Genomic DNA, 20,020 nt, shown 5'->3' on the forward strand with positions numbered 1-20,020 from the left:
CACATCAGTCTGACCAAGATGTAAAAGAAAGGTAATCCCCACTATGGGCCACCATTGAGAGGATTGGGAACCTCTCTTGTTGTGGGAAAGTAGATTGGCCAAATTTTTCTAGAGGGCAATTCAGCATAGTTATCAAAGTTCCATCTACAAAATACATTTTATCTAATCTCACAAATTTTTTTGTGTGTGTGAGGAAGACCAGCCCTGAACTAACATCCGATGCCAATCCTCCTCTTTTTGCTGAGGAAGACTGGCCCTGGGCTAACATCCGTGCCCATCTTCCTCTACTTTATATGGGATGTTGCCACAGCATGGCCTGACAAGCGGTGTGTTGGTGCACGCCCGGGATCCGAACCTGGGCAGCCAGCAACGGAGCACGCGCACTTCACCGCTACGCCACGGGGCCGGCCCAAGATCTCACAAATTTTTTATTAAGGCTTTTTTCCAAAGAATATAATTGGACAGGTAAGCAATACTTGCTCTGCTCAGGTTCAACTGGGCACAGAGGTCACTGCCGCTCCCTCTGCCATCTCGGGCCCGAGACCACGCGGGCCACGTGGAGGGAACGTGACGAGGACTGCAGGGCAGAGCTTTGGGCTCCCCACTGTCTCACAGGCTGCTCTTCCGGCTTGGACTGGTAGCCTCTTTCTTCCCTAGACACAGACATCTTAGCCCTTTCTTCCTGGGCTAAGAATAGGAACGATACCATCAAGCTTGCTCAGGATCATTATTGTTTACACAGCTTTATTGAAGTATATTTGACAAACAACAAGCTGTACATGTTTGGAGCGCACTATTTGGTATGTATACACCTGTACAACCATCACCACCATCAGGATAGCGACATATCCATCACCCCCAAATATTTCCTCTGCTTCCTTGTCACCCCTCCTTCTACCAGCCCCAACCCCCAGCCCCAGGCAGCCAAGGATCTGGTTTCCGTCTCTATACATTGATTTGCATTTCCTAGAATTTTATATGAATGGAATCACTCTTTTTCTGTCTGGCTCCTTTCACTCAGCCTAAGTATGGTGGGGTTCTTCCACGCTGCAGCATGTATCAGCAGTTCATCCCTTTTATTGCTGAGTGGTATTTCACACATCTCAGAGTTTCTTTATTCAATCACCTGTTGATGGACAATCACGTTGTTTGCAGTTTTGGGCTAATACAAATAAAGCTGTGATGAACACTGGTGCATACATCTTCGTAAGGGCACATGCTTTCATTTGTCTTGGGTAATTACCTGGGAGTGCAATGGCTGGCTCATAACTTTTTAATAAACTGCTTCCAGATAAGACAGAGTAAGGAAGACTGGATTTATCCTCACACCTGAAACAACCAAGAAAAAAAACAGAAAAAATACATGAAACAGTGGTTATCAAGACACCAGACATCAGCAGCAAAGGCCAGTAATCGCTGAGAGACAGGAAACAAGTGAGATGAGCTCAGGATGGCCCAACTCTTCGTGAGTGTTTCTGGGCTGCAGTACAGGGAAGGAGCACCCAGGCAGACCCAGAAGACTTCCTGAGCTAGAAGATGGAGATGAGTGTCTGGGAGTCCAGGCAGACCCAGCAGACTCCCAGAGCTAGAAGAATGAGATGAGGGGCTGGGGCTCTAGGCAGCTGGAGTTTGCAGGAGAAAGGGCCAGAGAGAAAGCTCCATAGATCTGCAAGGGTCCCCTCTGAGTGGTCATCAGGCTACTGGAGAATGCACAAGAGGAAATTCCACCAGGCTGGGGAAAGAGCAGACCAAGGAGGTTAGAACAGTGCCTGGTGCTCACATAGGCCAGAATAGAAAACCGCATCGTCTATGAGGTGTCACGTAGGATATTCAGAAGGGATTTGCCTCTGTAGTGGGAGTAATTAGCCTGACATTAAAGCTGCCCATGTCCTGCCTAACACATCTTAAAAGCAAGAGTCAAACGGCTCAAACTTTTTCCGAGTAACATAACTGCACCCCAGAATACAGCTCAGGAATTTTTATAGGAACACAAAAATATCTGGTTCTCCACAAGGTAAAATTCACAAGTCTAGTATAAAAAAATACCAGGTATGCAAAGAAACAGAAATGATCATAAAAGACAAATCAATCAATTAAAGCCAACCCAGAACGGACACAGATGTTAGAATGAGCAGGTATAGACACTAAAGGAATTATTACAACTATATTCCATGTATTCAAGAAGTTAAGTTAGAGATATGGAAGAGATATTTTAAAAAAACAACAAATTGAACTTATAGAGAGGAAAACTACAATGTGTGAGATAAAAAAATATGCAGGATGGGATTCAGGGAAGATTAGACACTGCAGAAAAAAGATTAGTGAACTTGAGCATATAGTAATTCAAAATATTCAAAATGAGGGCCAGCCTGGTGGCGCAGCGGTTAAGTGCGCTCACTCTGCTACAGAGGCCCAGGGTTCGCAGGTTCGGATCCCGGACGTGCACCGATGCACCGCTTGTCAAGCCATGCTGTGGCAACGTGCCGTATAAAGTAGAGGAAGATGGGCACGGATGTTAGCCCAGGGCCAATCTTTCTCAGCAAAAAAGAGGAGGATTGGCATCAGATGTTAGCTCAGGGCTGGTCTTCCTCACACACACACAAAAAATTATAAAATATTCAAAATGAAACACAAGGAAAAAAAAGATTGTTTTAAGTGAAAAGGACACCAATGAGCTGAGGGACAATTTCAAGTGGCCTAATAGACAGGTAGTTGAAGCCAATGAAAGTAAAGGAGGAGGTGTCAGGAAAAATACTTGAAGAAATAATGTCCCCAAATTTTCTAATCTTCATGAAAACTGCAAAAGCCAAGCATCATAGACATGAAGGAAATCACACCAAAGCACATCATAATCAAATTGCTCTTAAAAGCAGCTAGGAAAAAAGACACTTTACACACAGAGGAATGAAGATAAGGATAAAGTGAAGCAAAAACTGATGGAACTTTGAGAAGAAGCAGACAACTCCACAATTACAGTAGATGACTTCAATTCCTCATCTGGTGATTGATGGGACAAGTAGACAGAAAATTAGCAAGTGTAGGAGTTTCGAACAGGACTATCAGCCATCCTGACCTAGATAGCAGCACAATATGCTTTCTTTACCAAGTTAGACCATATTCTGAGCCATAAAATAAGTCTCAGTGACTTTCATAGGATTCAAGTTATGTTCTCTGACCACAGCAGGATAAAATTAGGAACCAGTTACATAAGGACATTTGGAAAATCCTCAAATACATATAAACTAAAACACTTGCTTCTAAATAATCTACAGAGTCAAAAAGAAATCAAAAGAGAAATTAGGAAGTATTTTGAACTGAATAAAAATGAAAACACACCCTATCAAAATCTGTTGGGTGCTGCTAAGCAGTACTTGGAGAGAAAATTGTAGCACTAAATGCTTTATTAGAAAAGCAGAGATCTCAAATGAATGACCTCAGTTTCTACCTGAAGAACTATGAAAAGAAGAAATTAAATCGCATGTAAGCAAAAGAAAGGAAATAATAAGGTCAAGACAGAAATCAGTGCCTTGAACAACGAGAGAGAGTCAGTGAAACCAAAGCTGGCTCTTTCAGATCAATAAAAGCCATAACCTCTAGCCAGACTAATCAGAAGGAAAAAAAGACACAATAATGACCACAGAACATATTTTTTCCTAATCATGCCATTCCTGGACTACTGATTATCACTCTGAGGGGACAAAACGTACAAACGGAAGAATCACCAGGAGTCAGGAGGCAGGCGAAGAGACTCAAAGCAGTGTCATATGGGGATAATGGAGGTGGGGGACAATGTCATAGGGGGATGGTGGAGGTGGGGGGCAGTGTCATATGGGGATATGAGGGTGGGGGCAGTGTCATATAGGGATATGGGGATGGTGGGTGTGAGAACAATGTCATGGGGATGGTAGGGGTGGGGGACAACGTCATATGGGAAAGGTTTGGTTGGGGACAATGTCACATGGGAAAGGTTTGGTTGGTGACAATGTCATATGGGGATGGTGGGTGTGGGGGACAATGTCATATGGGGGTAAGGGCTAAGGGTGGTCAGTCTAGAGGAAAGAAGACTCTACGGCTGGAAGATAGAAGAAAAAAACAAAATTTCCTCAAATATGGCAGAGACTGTCTTGTGGAAAGAGATTAAATTGATTAATTTTGACTCTAGGGCAAAGAAGTTGTGTTTGGTGCAATTTACAGAGCAGGTTATGGCTCAGTACCAAGAGGGGAAAAAGGAATTTTAACAGTTGAAGTTACTCAAGATTAGAGTAAGGAAATACCAATGAGAAATGCAAATGAAGTGACATAGACTGGGGAGTCATCCAAAAATGTTACACTCTACAGGTTGGTAAAGATGAAGAAACTATTTCTCTTACAAATAATAAAGCAACTTCTGTCCTCTGATCTGCTGAGGTCTTGCCCTAAGATTCAACAACTTCCAGTGTGGTTAAATCAGGAATAGTGACCAGGGCATCTGAAATGTGACTGTTGTATCCCTGACATGTAGGAGATGTACGACTAAAAGAGTTCCCGTCACCCGCGTCTTGTAGAATGGAAGTCTCAGTCCCATAAGCACTGGCCTTCCCTCGTGACTGTTTTCCCTGACATGGCGCCTATGGAGCTGGCAGCTAGGCCTCCTCCTAACCGCAGAGGCCACTCTGCTCTTGACCCAGACCTACGTGCAGTGCAAGGCAAGACAATTTATTTTGGAAGGAGCCCGTAGAACAAACACTGATGGCCACGTCTCTTTAAAAAATGAGACTGCACTAGCAAGTTGTTATACCAGTAAATAAATGAGGACTTTTTGTTCTGTAGAGAGATTCTTGACAGTCTTAAAATATATTCCTTCATGACCTTAACTCAATTAAGAATTTCTTTGGTCTAAAGAATGCCAGAAGTGCACCATTGCTGTGCAGCACCACGAAGGTTTCCATTTAGTTTTTGGCTAGGGCAGCAACCTTGGACCCAGAAGTAGAAGAAACGAGACGCTGCTGACAGCAGATGTCCTGCCGGTATGTCAGACAGCTGCACGTTCAGTCAAAGGGGCCCATCACGCTAGAGCAGAGATCAGATTACGAGGCAGTGCGTGTGGACAATGAGCTTCTTTGGTCCCCGGTGGACTTAGTTTTCCTTGTCAGTTTCGGTCTGGGATACGATGCTGTGCAAAATACTGTTGAGTCTTTGGTGGCTAAATATGCTGAAATGTGTTTTCTCAGGAGCATATCGTCAGCTAGACGAACTCGAATGTCAAGGAGGGTGGTGCATGTTTCAGGCAGAGCTTCCGAGTCTCTCTGGCTTGGCCAGATTCTCCGATCCTTCTTCCACATTTCCTGCTGCCGTTCTCTCTGGAGGTATCTGGTTACTGACACAAACATGTTACTCTGATCCCAAATAATCCACAATTTTTGAGCTTCCAAGAATGACTCCACCTTGGTAGAATCTACAATGGCTCAGGATCTCCCTCCACCTCATCCGAGTCTTGGTACAACAGAGAGTGGAAACAGATGGTGTGGGGCCCAAGACAGGGCTGGATCTCATTAGGTAGAAATCAGAGCAACTCAGGACGTCCACCCCCTGGAGGGTCTCAGATGGCTTTATGCTCTGGAACTTTCACCCAAAAAAGACAATTAGGAAAAAGGATGAACCTGGGCGGGCTGGAGGAAGGCGGTTTCGGGAAGCAGCTCATGTCATAATGAACATTACTGATTGGGGTTACTCTCTCGTCTGCTAGAAAAATCATTAAATTTGTAATTAATTTTAAGTTAATAACATTTCCATTCATGTTAATTTTGCATGTTATAGCAACCTTAAATTATTTTTAAATTAAATATTTTTTACTTTGAGATAACTTTAGATTCATATGCAGTTTAAAAAAGTTATACAGAGAGATCCCATGTACACTTTACCCAGCTTTCCTCAATGGTAGCATCTTTCAAAACTACAGGACAATATCTCAACTAGGATATTGACACTGATACAGTCAAGACACAGAACATTCCATCACCAAGATCCCTCCTGCCGCCTTTTCATAGCCACACTCCCTCCCTCTTCCTCTCTCCCATAGTCTGCTCTCCATCTCTAAGATGGTGTCATTTCAAGAATGTTATATAAACAGAATCATATAGTATGGAACATTTTGAGCTTGGCTTTTCACTCAGCATAATTCTCCAGAGACTCACTCAGGTTGTTGCCTGCCCCATAATCTTACCTCTTTATTGCTCCATAGTATTCCATGGTATGAGGGTACTTCTGTTTGTTTAACCATTCAATCAGTTAAAGATACTGGGGGTTTCCAGTTTAGAGTTATTACAAACAATGCTGCTAGGAACATTCATGCACAGGTTTTTGTGTGCATTTCTCTGGGATAAATGATCAAGGGTATCATTTCTGGATTATAAGTTATCGTGTTTCATTTTATAAGAAATTGCCAAACTATTTTCCAGAGTGGCTGTACCATTTTACATGCCTACCAGCAGTGGATGAGTGATCTAGTCCCTGCATCCTCGCCAGCATTAAGTGTCACTTTTTAATTTTGGCCGTTCTTATAGATATGTAGTGATATATCACTGTGGTCTTGCTCTGCATTTCCCTAGTGGCTAGTGATGTCCACATCTTTTCTGTGTTTTCTGTACATTCTCCATGGAAATGTCTATGCATTTTTTGATCCATTTTCTAACTGGATTATTTGCATTTTTATTGGTAAGTTCTGAGAGTCCTTTATATATTCTAGATACTGGTCCTTTTTTGAATATGTGGTTTTCAAATATTTCCTCCCAGTATGTAGATTGTCCTTTCATCCTCTTAACAGGGTCATTTGCAGAGCAGACGTTTTTAATTTTGATAAGGTCCAATTTCTCAATTTTTTCTTCTATGGATCATGCCGATTTTCTCCTTTGGTTTTTCTTTTTTCAAAAATATTATAGCTTTACATTTTTCATTTAAGTCCATGATCCATTTTGAGTTAATTTTTGTCTAAGGTAAGCTGTAGGTTAAAGTTCTTTTTTTTCTTTTTTTTGCTTCTGGATGTCCAACTGCACCAGCACCATTGTTGACAAGGCTATTCTTTCTCCATTGACTTGCTTTTGCACTTTCGTCAAAAATCAGTTGGGCCTATTTGTGTGGGTTTATTTCTGGACTCTCTGTTCTGTCCCGTGATCTCTGTGTCTGTCCCTCTGCCACTACCACACTGTTCTGATCACTGCTGCTATGCAGCACAGCCGCCTTCTGCACAGGCATGAAGGCCCTCCCCTCTGCACTCTGACTCAGCATCCAAGAAACCAGCTGTCTATGAGAATTAGCAATTTTGTCATCCACAGCTTCTGCTCACTCTCTGCGGGGCACTGGGCGTTGCTAAGGTCCTTCAAAGGTCAGCTCAATTCCTAAACTTTGATATCAAGTTTCCCTGCTCCTCACCTGACAGCGGGGCCAGGAAGATGATTTTAAAAAGTGCAGTAACATATGAAAGCAGAGACTGAAAGAAGGAGGCCCCAGCAAAGCACAAGTCTCCGGAAAATGATTCAACACAGACCAACTGCAGAGACAGCTTTTTTTAAGGTCTCTACTTTTCAAGGCCAAAGGCTAGTATTTTAGTGCTATTTAACCAGTTCCATTATATAGGAAATCTATAATAGCGAGAGACGTCAAGACAGTCAGCCCTGGAATAGGACTCTCCCAGCCCCAGAGGCTTTCACAACTTCATTCTTCATTTACTTGGTGTCCAAGGATCTGATCAAATAAATCCCCACACTGGTGCAGTGAGTGGTGACATTCTTGGATGTGGCACATCCATGGGTGCTAGCTGTAATTTGGACCCTTTCTCTTCCACCCAAGAAAGATCTAATGGGATGCTAGGAAGGGAGTGTGGGGTCTAACAGGGAAACTCTTGAATCTGTTCGTCCCCTTCCCTTGGTCCCACTTAAAACCATTCAGTTACCAAGCCCTTCAACTTCATGTTGCGTGATAAGTTACTCAGCACATGTCTACAGGTGGCAAGGCCAATGGACGAACTGCTGCATCAGAATTTACCCAAGATAGACACTTCCAAGCCCCTAGGGAAATGGACTCAATCTTTTACTAAAGGTGTGGTCTTGTTGACGTGGATGAGGGATGTCTCTATGGGATTCTAACATGGTATTATCCCTTTGGAATGAGCTGCTCACTCACTGGGGAGGACGTGATGAGGAGCCCCTGACCTCAGAGGCCTCCTATATCATTACGTTCTATCACCTGTGTGGTTGTAGGGGCGGCCCAATTGTGTTCCTATTTAAAACTGCTACTTAAAACTGCAAAAAAGAACTCATTTTTGGTTATTACCTGATCTTTTTCAGAGTCAAAGAACTCCAATGATTCATTTGTTTTTTAATTTTTTTGGTAATCAACATGTACTAACACCCAAACGTCATTCCTATGAAAGCCTCCCTAAATGAAGATCTACACAGAGTAAAAAATAGAAAGTTTGCGAAATTTTTTGCATATTTTGTTTTACTGTTGGCAGGTTAGTGGAATTATATTTCTTGAAAAGTTGGAATTAATTAAAAATTATGTAAGCCTTGTCTTCAGATGTCTATAGTTGCTTAAATGTATTTGTTCTGGTTGAATCGTGTCCCCCACAAAAGCTGTTGAAGTGCTAACCCCTAGGACCTGTGAATGTGATGTTATTTGGCAGATGACCAAATTAAGATGAGGTCATGAGGGTGGACCCTAATCCAATGTGACTGTGTCCTCATGAAAAGGGGAATTTTGGACGCAGAGACATGCACACAGGGACATGCCATGAAAAACTGGAGTTACGCTGCCATAAACCAAGGAATTATGAGGAGCGAGGAGAGAGGTCTGGAACAGCTCCTTCCCTGGCGCCTTCAGAGGGCACACGGCCTGCCTCTGACACTGCCATCGTGGACTTCAGACCTCCAGAACTGTGAGACAATACCTTTCTGTTTGTGGGCTTTGTTACTGCAGCCCTAGCAAACTAATCCAGTATTTTACCTATTTGGGGGAATAATTATAGTTAGTAAGACTCCAAGCTGAAACAGAAACTTTTTCAAAAGGAAGCCAGCTGATAGTGCATTTTAGTTGTTAAGAATTCAACTTTCTTGGCTCTCACTAGGAGAGAATTTGGTTCAAGTGAATAAATTACGACTTCACAGTAACACAGAAGTCCTGGTTTATATCCATAGACCCTCAAGTGCTATTCCAGCACATATCTAAATAAAAAGTGATTAACAATAATATTTCAACTTTGTTGGAGCTGTGTCTGCCAGGAAGGAATGAATCAGCCGCTAGAAAAACGTTCCTTCTTGTGAAGCTATCGTGAGCAGACTTTACATAATCCATGGAAGCAGAGAAAATTTATCTCAGAAGGCTGTCTGCTTCAACATTTCTGTCTGGTTATTTCCACTTCCAATATATTAAGTAATTGTAAATCATATCTAAATAGTTCTATGAAATTTAATTAGCTTTTCTTGTGATGTCCAGCAAGGGAAAAATTCCAAGATAGACTTAGACATATAGAACAGCCTAGAAAAAACAATAAGAACCATTAAAACTAATCATATCCCACAACTGTGACTCAATCATTTTTCATCTTTCTACTTGAATAATAATACAATAGCTTCTTCTCAAAAAACTTTTCATTTGGAAATAATTTCAAACTTACAAAAAAGTTGCAAGAATCATTCAATGAGCTCAATGAGTTCAATATACTCTTCTCAGAATCATCTATTAACATTCTGCTCTATTAACTTTATTATTTGCCCCCTTTCTAGCCACATACACAGTCCAGTAGCTTCTTTTTGCTCAGCACTCAATTTACTGTGTATATATTTACATGTATATTTACATATATATTTACTGAGTACCAGGCTCTGTGGAAAGCAGTGTGGTAGGGAGACAGTGAATGAGACATAACTCAGCCAACAAGGGCAGACCAGCAGCACTCTCAGTCAAATCCAGGAATCATCTGGTCCTTGCATAGCGAGTGAATCTCGGGAGTTATGAGGGGTGCATTCTGCTTGGGCAGCCTCGTTTTAATTCAATGTTTGCATCATTAATGGCCCCCTCAGCTTCCCATGAAGAAACACATCATACTGCTGATCCAAAGGGGCACAAAAGTTGCCCAGAACTTTGCCTATAATTCTGCTATCTGTATTTTCCAAGTTCCAGGAATATTGTGTCTTCCTGGCGGACATAGTTACTTTCAAGTAAATGTTGTTCATCATTGGACCCCCAGAACCTGGAATTGTGCCTGGCACAAAAATACTTGATGAATGAATGAATCTCGAAACTCAGTTTTAATAAGCATATAAGAAACCCATAGGGAGCTCTTACTGTGCGCAGGTGCTGACAGCTACTGCTCTCAGTGGCCCTGTGGGAAAGCCTCTACCAGCGTCATTTTACAGAGGGGGACATAAAGACGTGAGAAGGTTAAGTCACGGCCCAAGGTCCACCCAGCCAGTGGTTAAAACCAAATCTCCCTCAGCAGATGCTTGACCATCAGACCTACCTGCCCCTCTAGGGCATCCATGCTTTCTGCATGTTCAGGCTGAGTTGATATTTTCATTGAACAAACCCTTCAAGGCCAGTTTTCTCCTCAAGAATTCAAGTTTAGTGTGTTCAGAGATCTTGCATCATCAGTTAGAAAACCTTTTGAGTCACTGAAGATTCACCAAGTTGGGTCTAGAGAACCAATGATAATGACAAACACTCCTGGATATGAGGGGGAAGCTCAGCAAATTTCCTTGACAGTCAGGCTTCTGTGACGTAGGCTGTCTGACTTAAGGAAAGACAAGTCTTCTAAATCTCCTTCAAGTTACCCCACATACTGGCAAAGTGAAGGGAAGAAGCTGAAAGAAAATCCACCTTCTTGATGGCTTCCTGTGTCCTGAAGAACAGTGCCCCACAGGGCTCACAACACAGACCTCTCTGAGACCGAAGGCCGGGGACATTGCGGGCACCAGCCCTCTCTGTAGACCCACAGCTACTGTCACGAGGACCACAGATGTAGGAAGTGAACGCACATTTTCCACAGCTAGACAAAACTTCCCAACTTCCCTACCGGCAGGTGGGTGCTCAGGAATTACACTTCTTTTAAAAAAAAAAGGACCAAAAATCTTTCAGGCAGACTGTGTAACCTGAGGTCAGGATGTTCCTGACCTTCTGGAGTTCCTGCCTTACTCAATCACATTCATAAAAGCAAAGCAAGAGGAAAATATGTGAGGAAAAACCCTTCTGGCATCTCTAAATTGCATCCGCATTCTCAGTGGCCTGGCCTGCCCCTGCAAAGCAGCGCGGCCCTCCGGTGGTGATGAAACCTGGGCATCAAGAAGAACCTGGGAGGGGACGCCCAGGGGACACAGACCTGCTCAGTAAGCAGCACCCACTGGTGTGGAGCTTTTCTCCTGAGCCAAGGAACGTCACGGGAGCCGAGCTGGCGAGGAGGACGGCGGACGCTGGCAGCCCCACAGCATTTCACTGCAGTGAGTCACTCAGAAATCACAAAGAACAATGTGGCCTGTAGGTGGTTATGGAGACCTTCAGGCATCCAATCCTTCCAGTTTGTAAAGATACAAATCTTAATCATTAATGGTTAAGATGAAGAAATAACTGCCCTGAAATTAGGAAATTCACACGCTTGTTTCCTCAGACCACATCGTACAAAAGAGGGTCATTCCATGATGTCCAGGCTGCTTGGCCCATTTGAAGGCCAAGTGCATTCCCGGTTCTGGCCCACTCGGGGCAGCTAAACTCCTGCTGCAGAAACTTGAGGTCCACAGGCCTGGACACCCCGGGAGCCAGGTGAGACAGGCCCGCCCTGGCAGCACCACACCCGTGATAAGGGCCTCGTACAGCAGTAGGCCCAGGAAGAACTGTGTTTTCCCATGGTACAAAATGAAGATTAATGATTGCACTGCTGCTGAGCACTGTCCACATCATAAACAAGAGCAGTATGCTGAAAGGGCAAAGACATAACGGCTGCCAGCCTCCACGGCCATTTGAGGGAAATTGTTTTCTAAGCCTTAGGAAATGAGCCTAAATGACTACGGGTTGTGATTATACAAGGACTCACAATGGCCTGTGCTGTGTATATAAAGGACTACCAACCATGCTAGAAACTTAAATTGAAGCTCCTTCTAGCCACGAGTTATTAAACATATAAACAAGGTAAGTGTGCATACAGGAATGAGATGAGATAAATCTCTTCAGAGTGTTGTTATGGGACTTGTGAATTGACACTCTCTCCTTCTCTTTAACGCAATGAGAATGTTTCAGATATTGTACCATTAGACATAGCACCGGCTTTTAACTTGAGATATATTCTTATTTTTAAAAAATTATGTCAGTTTCTTTCTTATTGACTGAGTTTTAAAAATTAGGAATGGATGTTGAATTTTATCAAATGCAGTCATGGAGAAAATCAAATGATAGTTTCCTCCATTTTTTGGTGACAGTTATTGATACATTCTCTAATATTAAAACATTTCTATTCCTGATTTAAAACTCATATGGTCATGGCACATTCTTTTAATCTGATACTGGACTCTATTTGCTAATGTTTTTTTTGATGCTGCATTTTTTTAAAAAAGTTTTTATCTAGATATAATTGACATATTATATTAGTTTCAGGTATACAACATAATGATTCGATATTTGTATACATTGCGAAATGATCACCACAATAAGTTTAGTTAACATCTGTCACCATACATAGAAAATTTTTTTTCTTGTGATGAGAACTTTTAAGATTTACTCTCTTAGCAACTTTCAAATATATAATATAGTATTACTAACTACAGTCACCACGGTGTACATTACATCCCCATGAATTATTTATTTTACAACTGGAAGTTTGTACCTTTTGACCCCCTTAGCCCATTTCTCCCACCTCCCAACCCCCACCTCTGACAACCACCAGTCTCTTCTCTGTATCCATGAGCTTGATTTTTGTTGTTGTTGTTGTTTTGTTTTTAGATTCCACACATAAGTGAAATCATACAGTATTTGTCTTTCTCTGTCTGACTTACTTCACTTAGCCTAATGCCTTCGAGGTCCATCCATGTTGTCACAATGGTCAGGTTGCATTCTTAGCTGAGATCATAACTCCAATGATAACAATATTCTTCTGAGAAGACAATAATTCTTAAAGCTCTGTTTCATGATTTCTAGATACGTATTTCTGAGAAATCAAGATAAACACGCACGGGGTACCATGTTGTAACGTGAACCTGGCTGACCTGTTCATTCATAAACCACCAGCTCCACGAGGGGAGGTACAAGCACATATCCTCCCCATTGTACTTCAGACTATGCAGTATGCTCGGCATACCGAGCATAACCATTAGTTGAATATTTATTTTTTATTTTATGAAACTAATCTCTTGATTCAACCTTTAACTTGCTTCACGTATTTTGGGAATAAACTTGATTTATCTACTTTTCAATTTCCTCAATGATAAAATAAAGAGGTTAGATGTGATTCAAGGTAACTTTTTAACAGGAGAGAGCCATTTGCTTTATTGAATTCTTCAGCAACCCAATACGGGAAATGTAGAGGATTGTTTGGATTGAATCCAGGAGTGGGCACAGCACCTTAATCTCTTGGCCCTTTCTCCTCAATGAAAAAATGGGAGGGGCTTAGTTGAATCTGGCTTGATCCCAGCTTACTCCAATATCTACATATCCTCAGGGGAGTCAGAGGAGAGCTCTCTTCATTGGAGAAGGTCTACGTCCCCCCTCACAGTGGTTACAGAGCCCGTGGACAAATATTAAGACCACAGCACCACAAGCTTCCTGTCCTGTATCTGTAGGGGACCACCAGGTTCCACATTTTGGGCATACATAGTCCCCCGGTATCCTCAATTCCATTTTTAGGGATTGGGTGGGAACCCTTGCCAATGTTTTATTTATTTAGTTTTTTGGTATCAAAAATCAATAAGACCGGCATGTAGTTGTTTTGTTTTGTCTTTTTAAATCTGGGATATTTCTGTTCAGTTTTGATATCAATAAATTGCTTTGTTTCATAAAAATACATTTGGAAGCTTCTTCTCTGTCTCTATGTGCTGGAATAGTTGAAGAGCATTTTGAACTTATATGTTTCTTAATAGTTTGGTATATTTCACCTGTGAAACCATCTGGGCGAAGGCACTTTTGGAGGCAGGAGTCTTCAAATACTGTTTAAGATTTCTATCCCCACTCAAGTCATTTGGTGCATAAGGTGTATTGATAGCTGTTCTCTCTTTCCAAATGTTTTATCGTTCATTTAATCTCCTTAAAGTAACTTTCCCTTTCTCATTTTTATTTTGTATATTTATCGTACTCACCTTTTTCATCATATTTAGCTATATACGAGCTAATAACTTATCTATTTCATTGTTTGTTAATAGCATCATCTCTTGGGTTAATTCATTTTTGCTGACGATTTAACTAAATTGCATGTTCATCTTTACAAATTCCTTCCTTCTGCTTTACTTAGTGTGTGTATGCGTGTGCGTGCATGTGTATGTGCGTATTTTTTCTTGCCTATTTGAGCTGAATACATACTTAGTTGATTTCATTTGTTGCTGCTGCATAACATACGCCATAGATTTTCCTCTAAGCACTAATTTAGTAGATACATTGTCCTCTGTTTTCATCCTATAATCTTGAAATAACAATAGTAACCTTATGGTATAAATATAAATGCATACAGTCATCTTCCTTCTAAAATTTTTTATTAAAGTTTTTTCATTATATTTTTCATGTTACAAACATAATAAGTGGTATCCTGTCTTTTTTTCTCTACACAGATTCTTTCTTCTAATTTTTCTACACAATGGGACATTATATTTCCTAGTCTATAAAAATTGTTTTTCCTATCATTTGCCCAATTTTCTACTGATATGCACATTTAAATAGTTTTTAATAATTTAAGTGATAATTAATAAATAAACTTTAAATAATTTTTTTTTGAAGAAGAGTGGTCCTGAGCTAACATCTGTTGCCAATCTTCCTCTTTTTTTTTTTCCTTTTTTCTCCCCAAAGCCCCTAGTACATAGTTCTATGTTCTAGTTGTAGGTCCTTCTAGTTCTTCTATGTGGGACACCACCTCAGCACAGCTTGATGAGCAGTGAGCAGGTCCGCGCCCAGGATCCGAACCAGCGAACCCCGGGCCACCTAAGCGGAATGTGTGAACCTAACCGCTGCACCATCTGGTTTAAATAAATTTTAATCACTTGGAAGTGACTTGATTTTTTTGGGTAGGGAGGGTATCTGGATGTCAATAGGATTCTCTATTTTTTAAGTCCAGTAATTTTATTAGGATTTGTTCTTGTTTCAATAGATTTGAATCTATTTCTTCCCTGGGGTAAAATTACTTTTTAAATATATAGATTATTTCACAAAATTTTTCTTAAATTATATTTTTAAATATTTTTTTCTGTTCATATTTTCTGGGCTTTCTTTGAGCGTGGAGGGAGTACACTAATTACATAGATCTTTTCTTTGTCTTATGCACATTCTTCTTTGTCTGACTTCCACGTGTGTTCTTTTCCTTAAAATCAGTTTTAACTCTGTTTCTTTAAATCTCATTTTGCTGAGTTTTCTCAAACCCGTTGTCCATTTCCTTCACTTTCTTTTCTGTGAGTCTACTACTCTTTTTTTCCCTTTGCCTGTATTTTTGGCATCTTTCTTTTTCTTTTCCATTTCTTTTCTCAACTGTTGATTTATTCTTAGTCTTTTTATTTCATCTTTTAGCTCTTTCATCTTGGCTTTGCATTCTTTGTCAAAGGGTCATTTTTTCATGAATGTACTTTTGCCTGTAGAGAACATTTTGGTGACCATCTGACCTGTCTATTGCAATCTTTTTCAAAGGGCTGATCTTCATCTCCTTCTCTGTTGGTCATTTTTAACTATCACTTTCTCCTGCAGCATGTTTCACAGACCCAATGGTGATTTGCACTTATTGTGACTGCTCACCTCTGCAGAGGGAGTGCATCTTTGCCTGAGGGGCGCTTTCCCCCGTGGTTGTTATATGGCCAGGGGTGAGCCTGAGTAGCAGGCACCCCGGTTTTCATCTTCTCCAGGGAGCACTCTCACAGCCACTCGGACTTGTGATGATGATGGCTCTGGGCTGCAGAGGATCTCTCTGGATCTCAGGGAAACCCCCACTAGAACGCACCTATCACTGCAGCCCAGCACTCCTCTTCCTTACAGTGTACCTAGCCCCCGTGTGTGGGTCTGCGTGACTCCATCTCTGTGAGCCACGAACAGCCCCTCCTCTGCCGGCCACATCAACAGACAGTTTCTTACAAAGATGGCTTTCCTTCAATCTTGTGTCCCCAAAACTCTGTGGTGTTGGGGTTCAGATAGACTCTTTTAGCTCTTTTGTGTTCTATTCTCTTTTCTTCCAAGCCAGGGGCCTTCAGTCAGCCCTCCGTGTGTGCTGTTGAGGTTGGAGAATGCCGTGTGCTCTTGGAAGTGGCAGTGTCCTCTTTCGCTTTGGCTTAATTTTCACTAGGCTTGGCTGCCATCCTGGGGATTCCTGGTCATGTTCTGGGTCATTGATATTTCTTAGTGTCTGGGAGGATGGAGTTTCCATTTCTGTTTCTCAGTCTCCTTGTTGATTCCAGGTGTAATCAGAAGTAAGGGAGCAGATAGCTATTTCTGCCATCATTTTAAGCTGGAAGTCACATCATACATTTTACATTATTGAGCAGTTCTTCAGTTCTGCCAGAAATCTCACCACCGGCATTACTTACACTTAGAGAATATTTTTGCAAATGGGCCTCATGATTTAGAATAGCAACTAGTTCAAACCTCCTTTAGGACTGATAAAAAACATTTTGCTATAAAAAAAAGTGATAAAAATAATTTTTCATTTGCTTACCCCAGTAGCTTGGTAAGCAGAAACACCCGCCAAGGGACTATCTTCTGCCCTGGCCTCCACCGTATCATTGGATTGTTGTTCTAGAAAAGAGAGTTGTAGGCTGTCGGACAAACCATTAATCTTCAACAGAAGCTCATCTAACAGATCTGCAAATTCATCCAGGTAGTAATTCTGAAGGGAAGAAAATTAGATTAGTAAATGCATTCAAGAACCTAATTTTTCTTCTTCCCTCATTTTCTGAAGCATTTCGTGGTACCAACTTTAGAAGGTATTGTGTTTTTTAAGAAAACACACTGGATCCTGGAGTCAGAGGACCTGGGCACTGGGCGTGATTCTTCACATCTAGTTGCCTCATTTACAATGTCATATACAGGTATGCACACTCGTACCTCATTCACGATGTCCTATACAAGTATGCACACAAGTGTTATGGTTCAGAATGCCTATACAAAGGACTATTAAATGGATTTAAGGGCAATAACATGTGGGAAAGTACACGATAAAGAGCGAAGCTCTATAAAAATGCACAATATCATGATTACATATCACTGGCTTCAGAACTGTACTGAGTGATGCCTAAATATCAGCCATGGAAAACAGCTGGGCATTCAGTGTGTCAATACTAGCTTTGATTTATTTGCATTCATGTCTGGGGTGACTACACTCAAACACTGCCTGTCTTCATGTTTTGGGAGAAGTTTGGGTCTAGTAGCAGGAACCAAAAGCAAATGACTAACTCTATAGGGACAGAGTGGGGTGTGTGTGTGTGTTTGTTGGGGGGAAAATAATAAATTCCATCTTTCCAACTTTACAGGGTCATTAAGGATATAATGAGTTAATGGAAGAGAATGTGCTTGGTAATCTGCAAAATGCTTTAGAATTTCTAGTAAAAATTCTATGGCTTTGCAATGACATTTGGCACAGAATTGCAAACATGCGTCAGTAGCTGAAAGCAAAAGTCTGCAATGACCATCATCTTGAATGTGCCATTGTGCTCACTAATACGAGATCCACAGCTTACATGATTCTGAACCATCTCAGTCTCTTCCAACTTTGGCCTTTCTAGTCCCAGAAGGGAGAAGGTCTTCCCCCACATGTAGGCAGTCACATCTTTAAGTCTCACAAGAGATTTGCTTGGAAAAGATTTTCTTTTTTGGCCAAGACTCATGAGGAAACCTCTCAGCTGGGGAAAAGAAAAAAAGACAAATTTCATGTTATCGGACCAAAAAAAATAGCTTTGTTAATTTGAAAGGCTATGAAATGGAGATTATATCTGATGATGCTATTTTATGACCTTTTAGTAAGACAGTAATTGCTTAGCAAAAACATCAGAAAAATATCTTTCATGAATTGAACTAAATTGCAGCAAGATGGATTCAGCAATGGAAATTAATCTTATTATAAAGGATGTTTTCAATACCTAAGAGTTGAGGAAGAAGATTATTAACATGATGTGCATTTCCATATGTAACCTCTGCGTCTCAGTTTCGGGGGCCTCTGGCGAACCCCGCAGGGCAATGGGTGGGCTCAGAGAATGCGTGCCTTTACTCATTATATAAACGAGCCCCAGGTTGTTTGTTTCTTCACTGCAGGCTGAGATCTGTTAGCTCAAAAAGCCTACGGGCACCAAACTCAAAGTTTTACACATTCAGTTGTTTTAAAAATAGTCCAAATAAGCAAAGTTTTAGCCATTTAGAGCCTGCGTTGTATACCCTGCTAAACCTCACCTGTTACCCACTGGTAAGACAGGCCTTGCAGTTACAAGACCCCAAAACGCTGCTACCCTTGGGAGTTCTCTAACCTAGAGACTTCCTGCATGCTGCTGCGTGACAAACATCCCCTGCACAGGTAAGACCCCGTTCTGACCCCCTCCCCAAGATTTCCCTCTCCCTTCTCCCCTTCTTGATGGTGACCCTGCAATGCAACCTCTGGACGGTCTCATGATGTGAGGGACCCCTCACGCAAACCTGTCAAAATGTTGCCCACATACAGCTGTGTGTGTTAATGCTTCTCATGGTCATAGCTTTTTCCTTGATCAGCCCTGAATCCTTCAAACCCCTGACAATGTATCAGAACCCCACAAGGGTGCTCAGGTACCTGAAGACAGCCCTGGTACACACAGTTGTGTGTAGGTCTGAGGCCTCCCACTCTACCGGCCACACAGCCATGCGAGCCATCGAGGCTGCAGTGACGTGACCTGACTCCTGTACTCAGAGACCCCGTGCACCACTGCCTCCCTGTTTCAGATGATAAAGTCCAAGTGCCTTAGCATGACCTTCCAGGTCCTCCACTCCTGGCTCCAAGCATCCTTTCCAACGTTACGTCTGCTTGACCTTGAGACCCTGAACTCCAGTTTGGCCCTTCCTCACGGCCTTTCCTCTTGCCCCTCACCCAAACGCTGCTCCCAGTCATCTCCACAAGCTGGTCCCTGCTCCTCCACCAAGGCCCATCTTCTGCTGTGTGAGGACTTCCTGATCTCCTCATGAAGAACATGAAGAATTTAGAACAAATTAGTCTCTATGTTTTTTGCTCTTTGAGGAAACTTCTAGTTAGGTTTCAAAATTGCATAAAATTCTGCAACATCTATATGATGAAAATACCGATGAAAGAAATCAAAGAAGATCTAAATACATGGAGAGATATACAGTATTCTGGGATTGAAAAACAATACTATTAAGATATCAATTCTCTCCAAATTTGACAAATGCATCCACAACAATCTCAATCAAAATCCCAGCATGACTTTTTTGTAGATACCAACAAGCTGATTCAAAAACTGATATGGAAAGACAAAAGAAGTAGAATAGCCCAAACTGAAAAAGAACAAACTTGGAGGACTCATCTATGCTATTTTAAGATATACTATAGAGTTATAATAATGAAGACAGTGTGGGACGGGTAAAAGAACAGATCAGTGGAATAGAATAGAGAACCCAGAAACAGACCCCCACAGATACAGTCAACTGATTTCTGACAAAGATGCAAAAATAATTCAACAGAGAAAGGATATGCTTTTAAAAAATGGGGCTAGAACAATTGGATATCCATATATAAAAAACATTAACTCTGATCCATATCTTACACCTTATACTAAAATTAACTCAAAATGGACCATCAACCTAAATGTAAAACATAAAATTATAAAACTTCTAGAAGAAAACATACGAG

At 41.5% G+C, this 20,020-nt stretch overlaps 1 protein-coding gene across 2 annotated transcripts in view; it reads right to left on the reverse strand.

The window, feature by feature from the left end:
- Positions 1 to 743: 743 nt before the first annotated feature.
- Positions 744 to 20,020, reverse strand: part of PKD1L1 (polycystin 1 like 1, transient receptor potential channel interacting) — a 137,181-nt gene continuing 117,904 nt past the window's right edge. For both annotated transcript variants that reach the window (XM_087431360.1, XM_087431405.1), the window contains 3 exons: positions 17,874 to 18,035; positions 16,853 to 17,023; positions 744 to 1,329 (listed from right to left, as the gene is read on the reverse strand). In XM_087431360.1, the coding sequence (XP_087287486.1) occupies positions 1,324 to 1,329; positions 16,853 to 17,023; positions 17,874 to 18,035 (339 nt within the window). In that variant the 3' untranslated portion in view covers positions 744 to 1,323. The remainder of the gene's footprint in view (positions 1,330 to 16,852; positions 17,024 to 17,873; positions 18,036 to 20,020) is intronic.

The sequence above is a fragment of the Ceratotherium simum genome, chromosome 1 (assembly GCF_057802395.1).
Source record: "Ceratotherium simum simum isolate JZ-2026a chromosome 1, ASM5780239v1, whole genome shotgun sequence".
Lineage (NCBI taxonomy): Eukaryota > Metazoa > Chordata > Mammalia > Perissodactyla > Rhinocerotidae > Ceratotherium > Ceratotherium simum.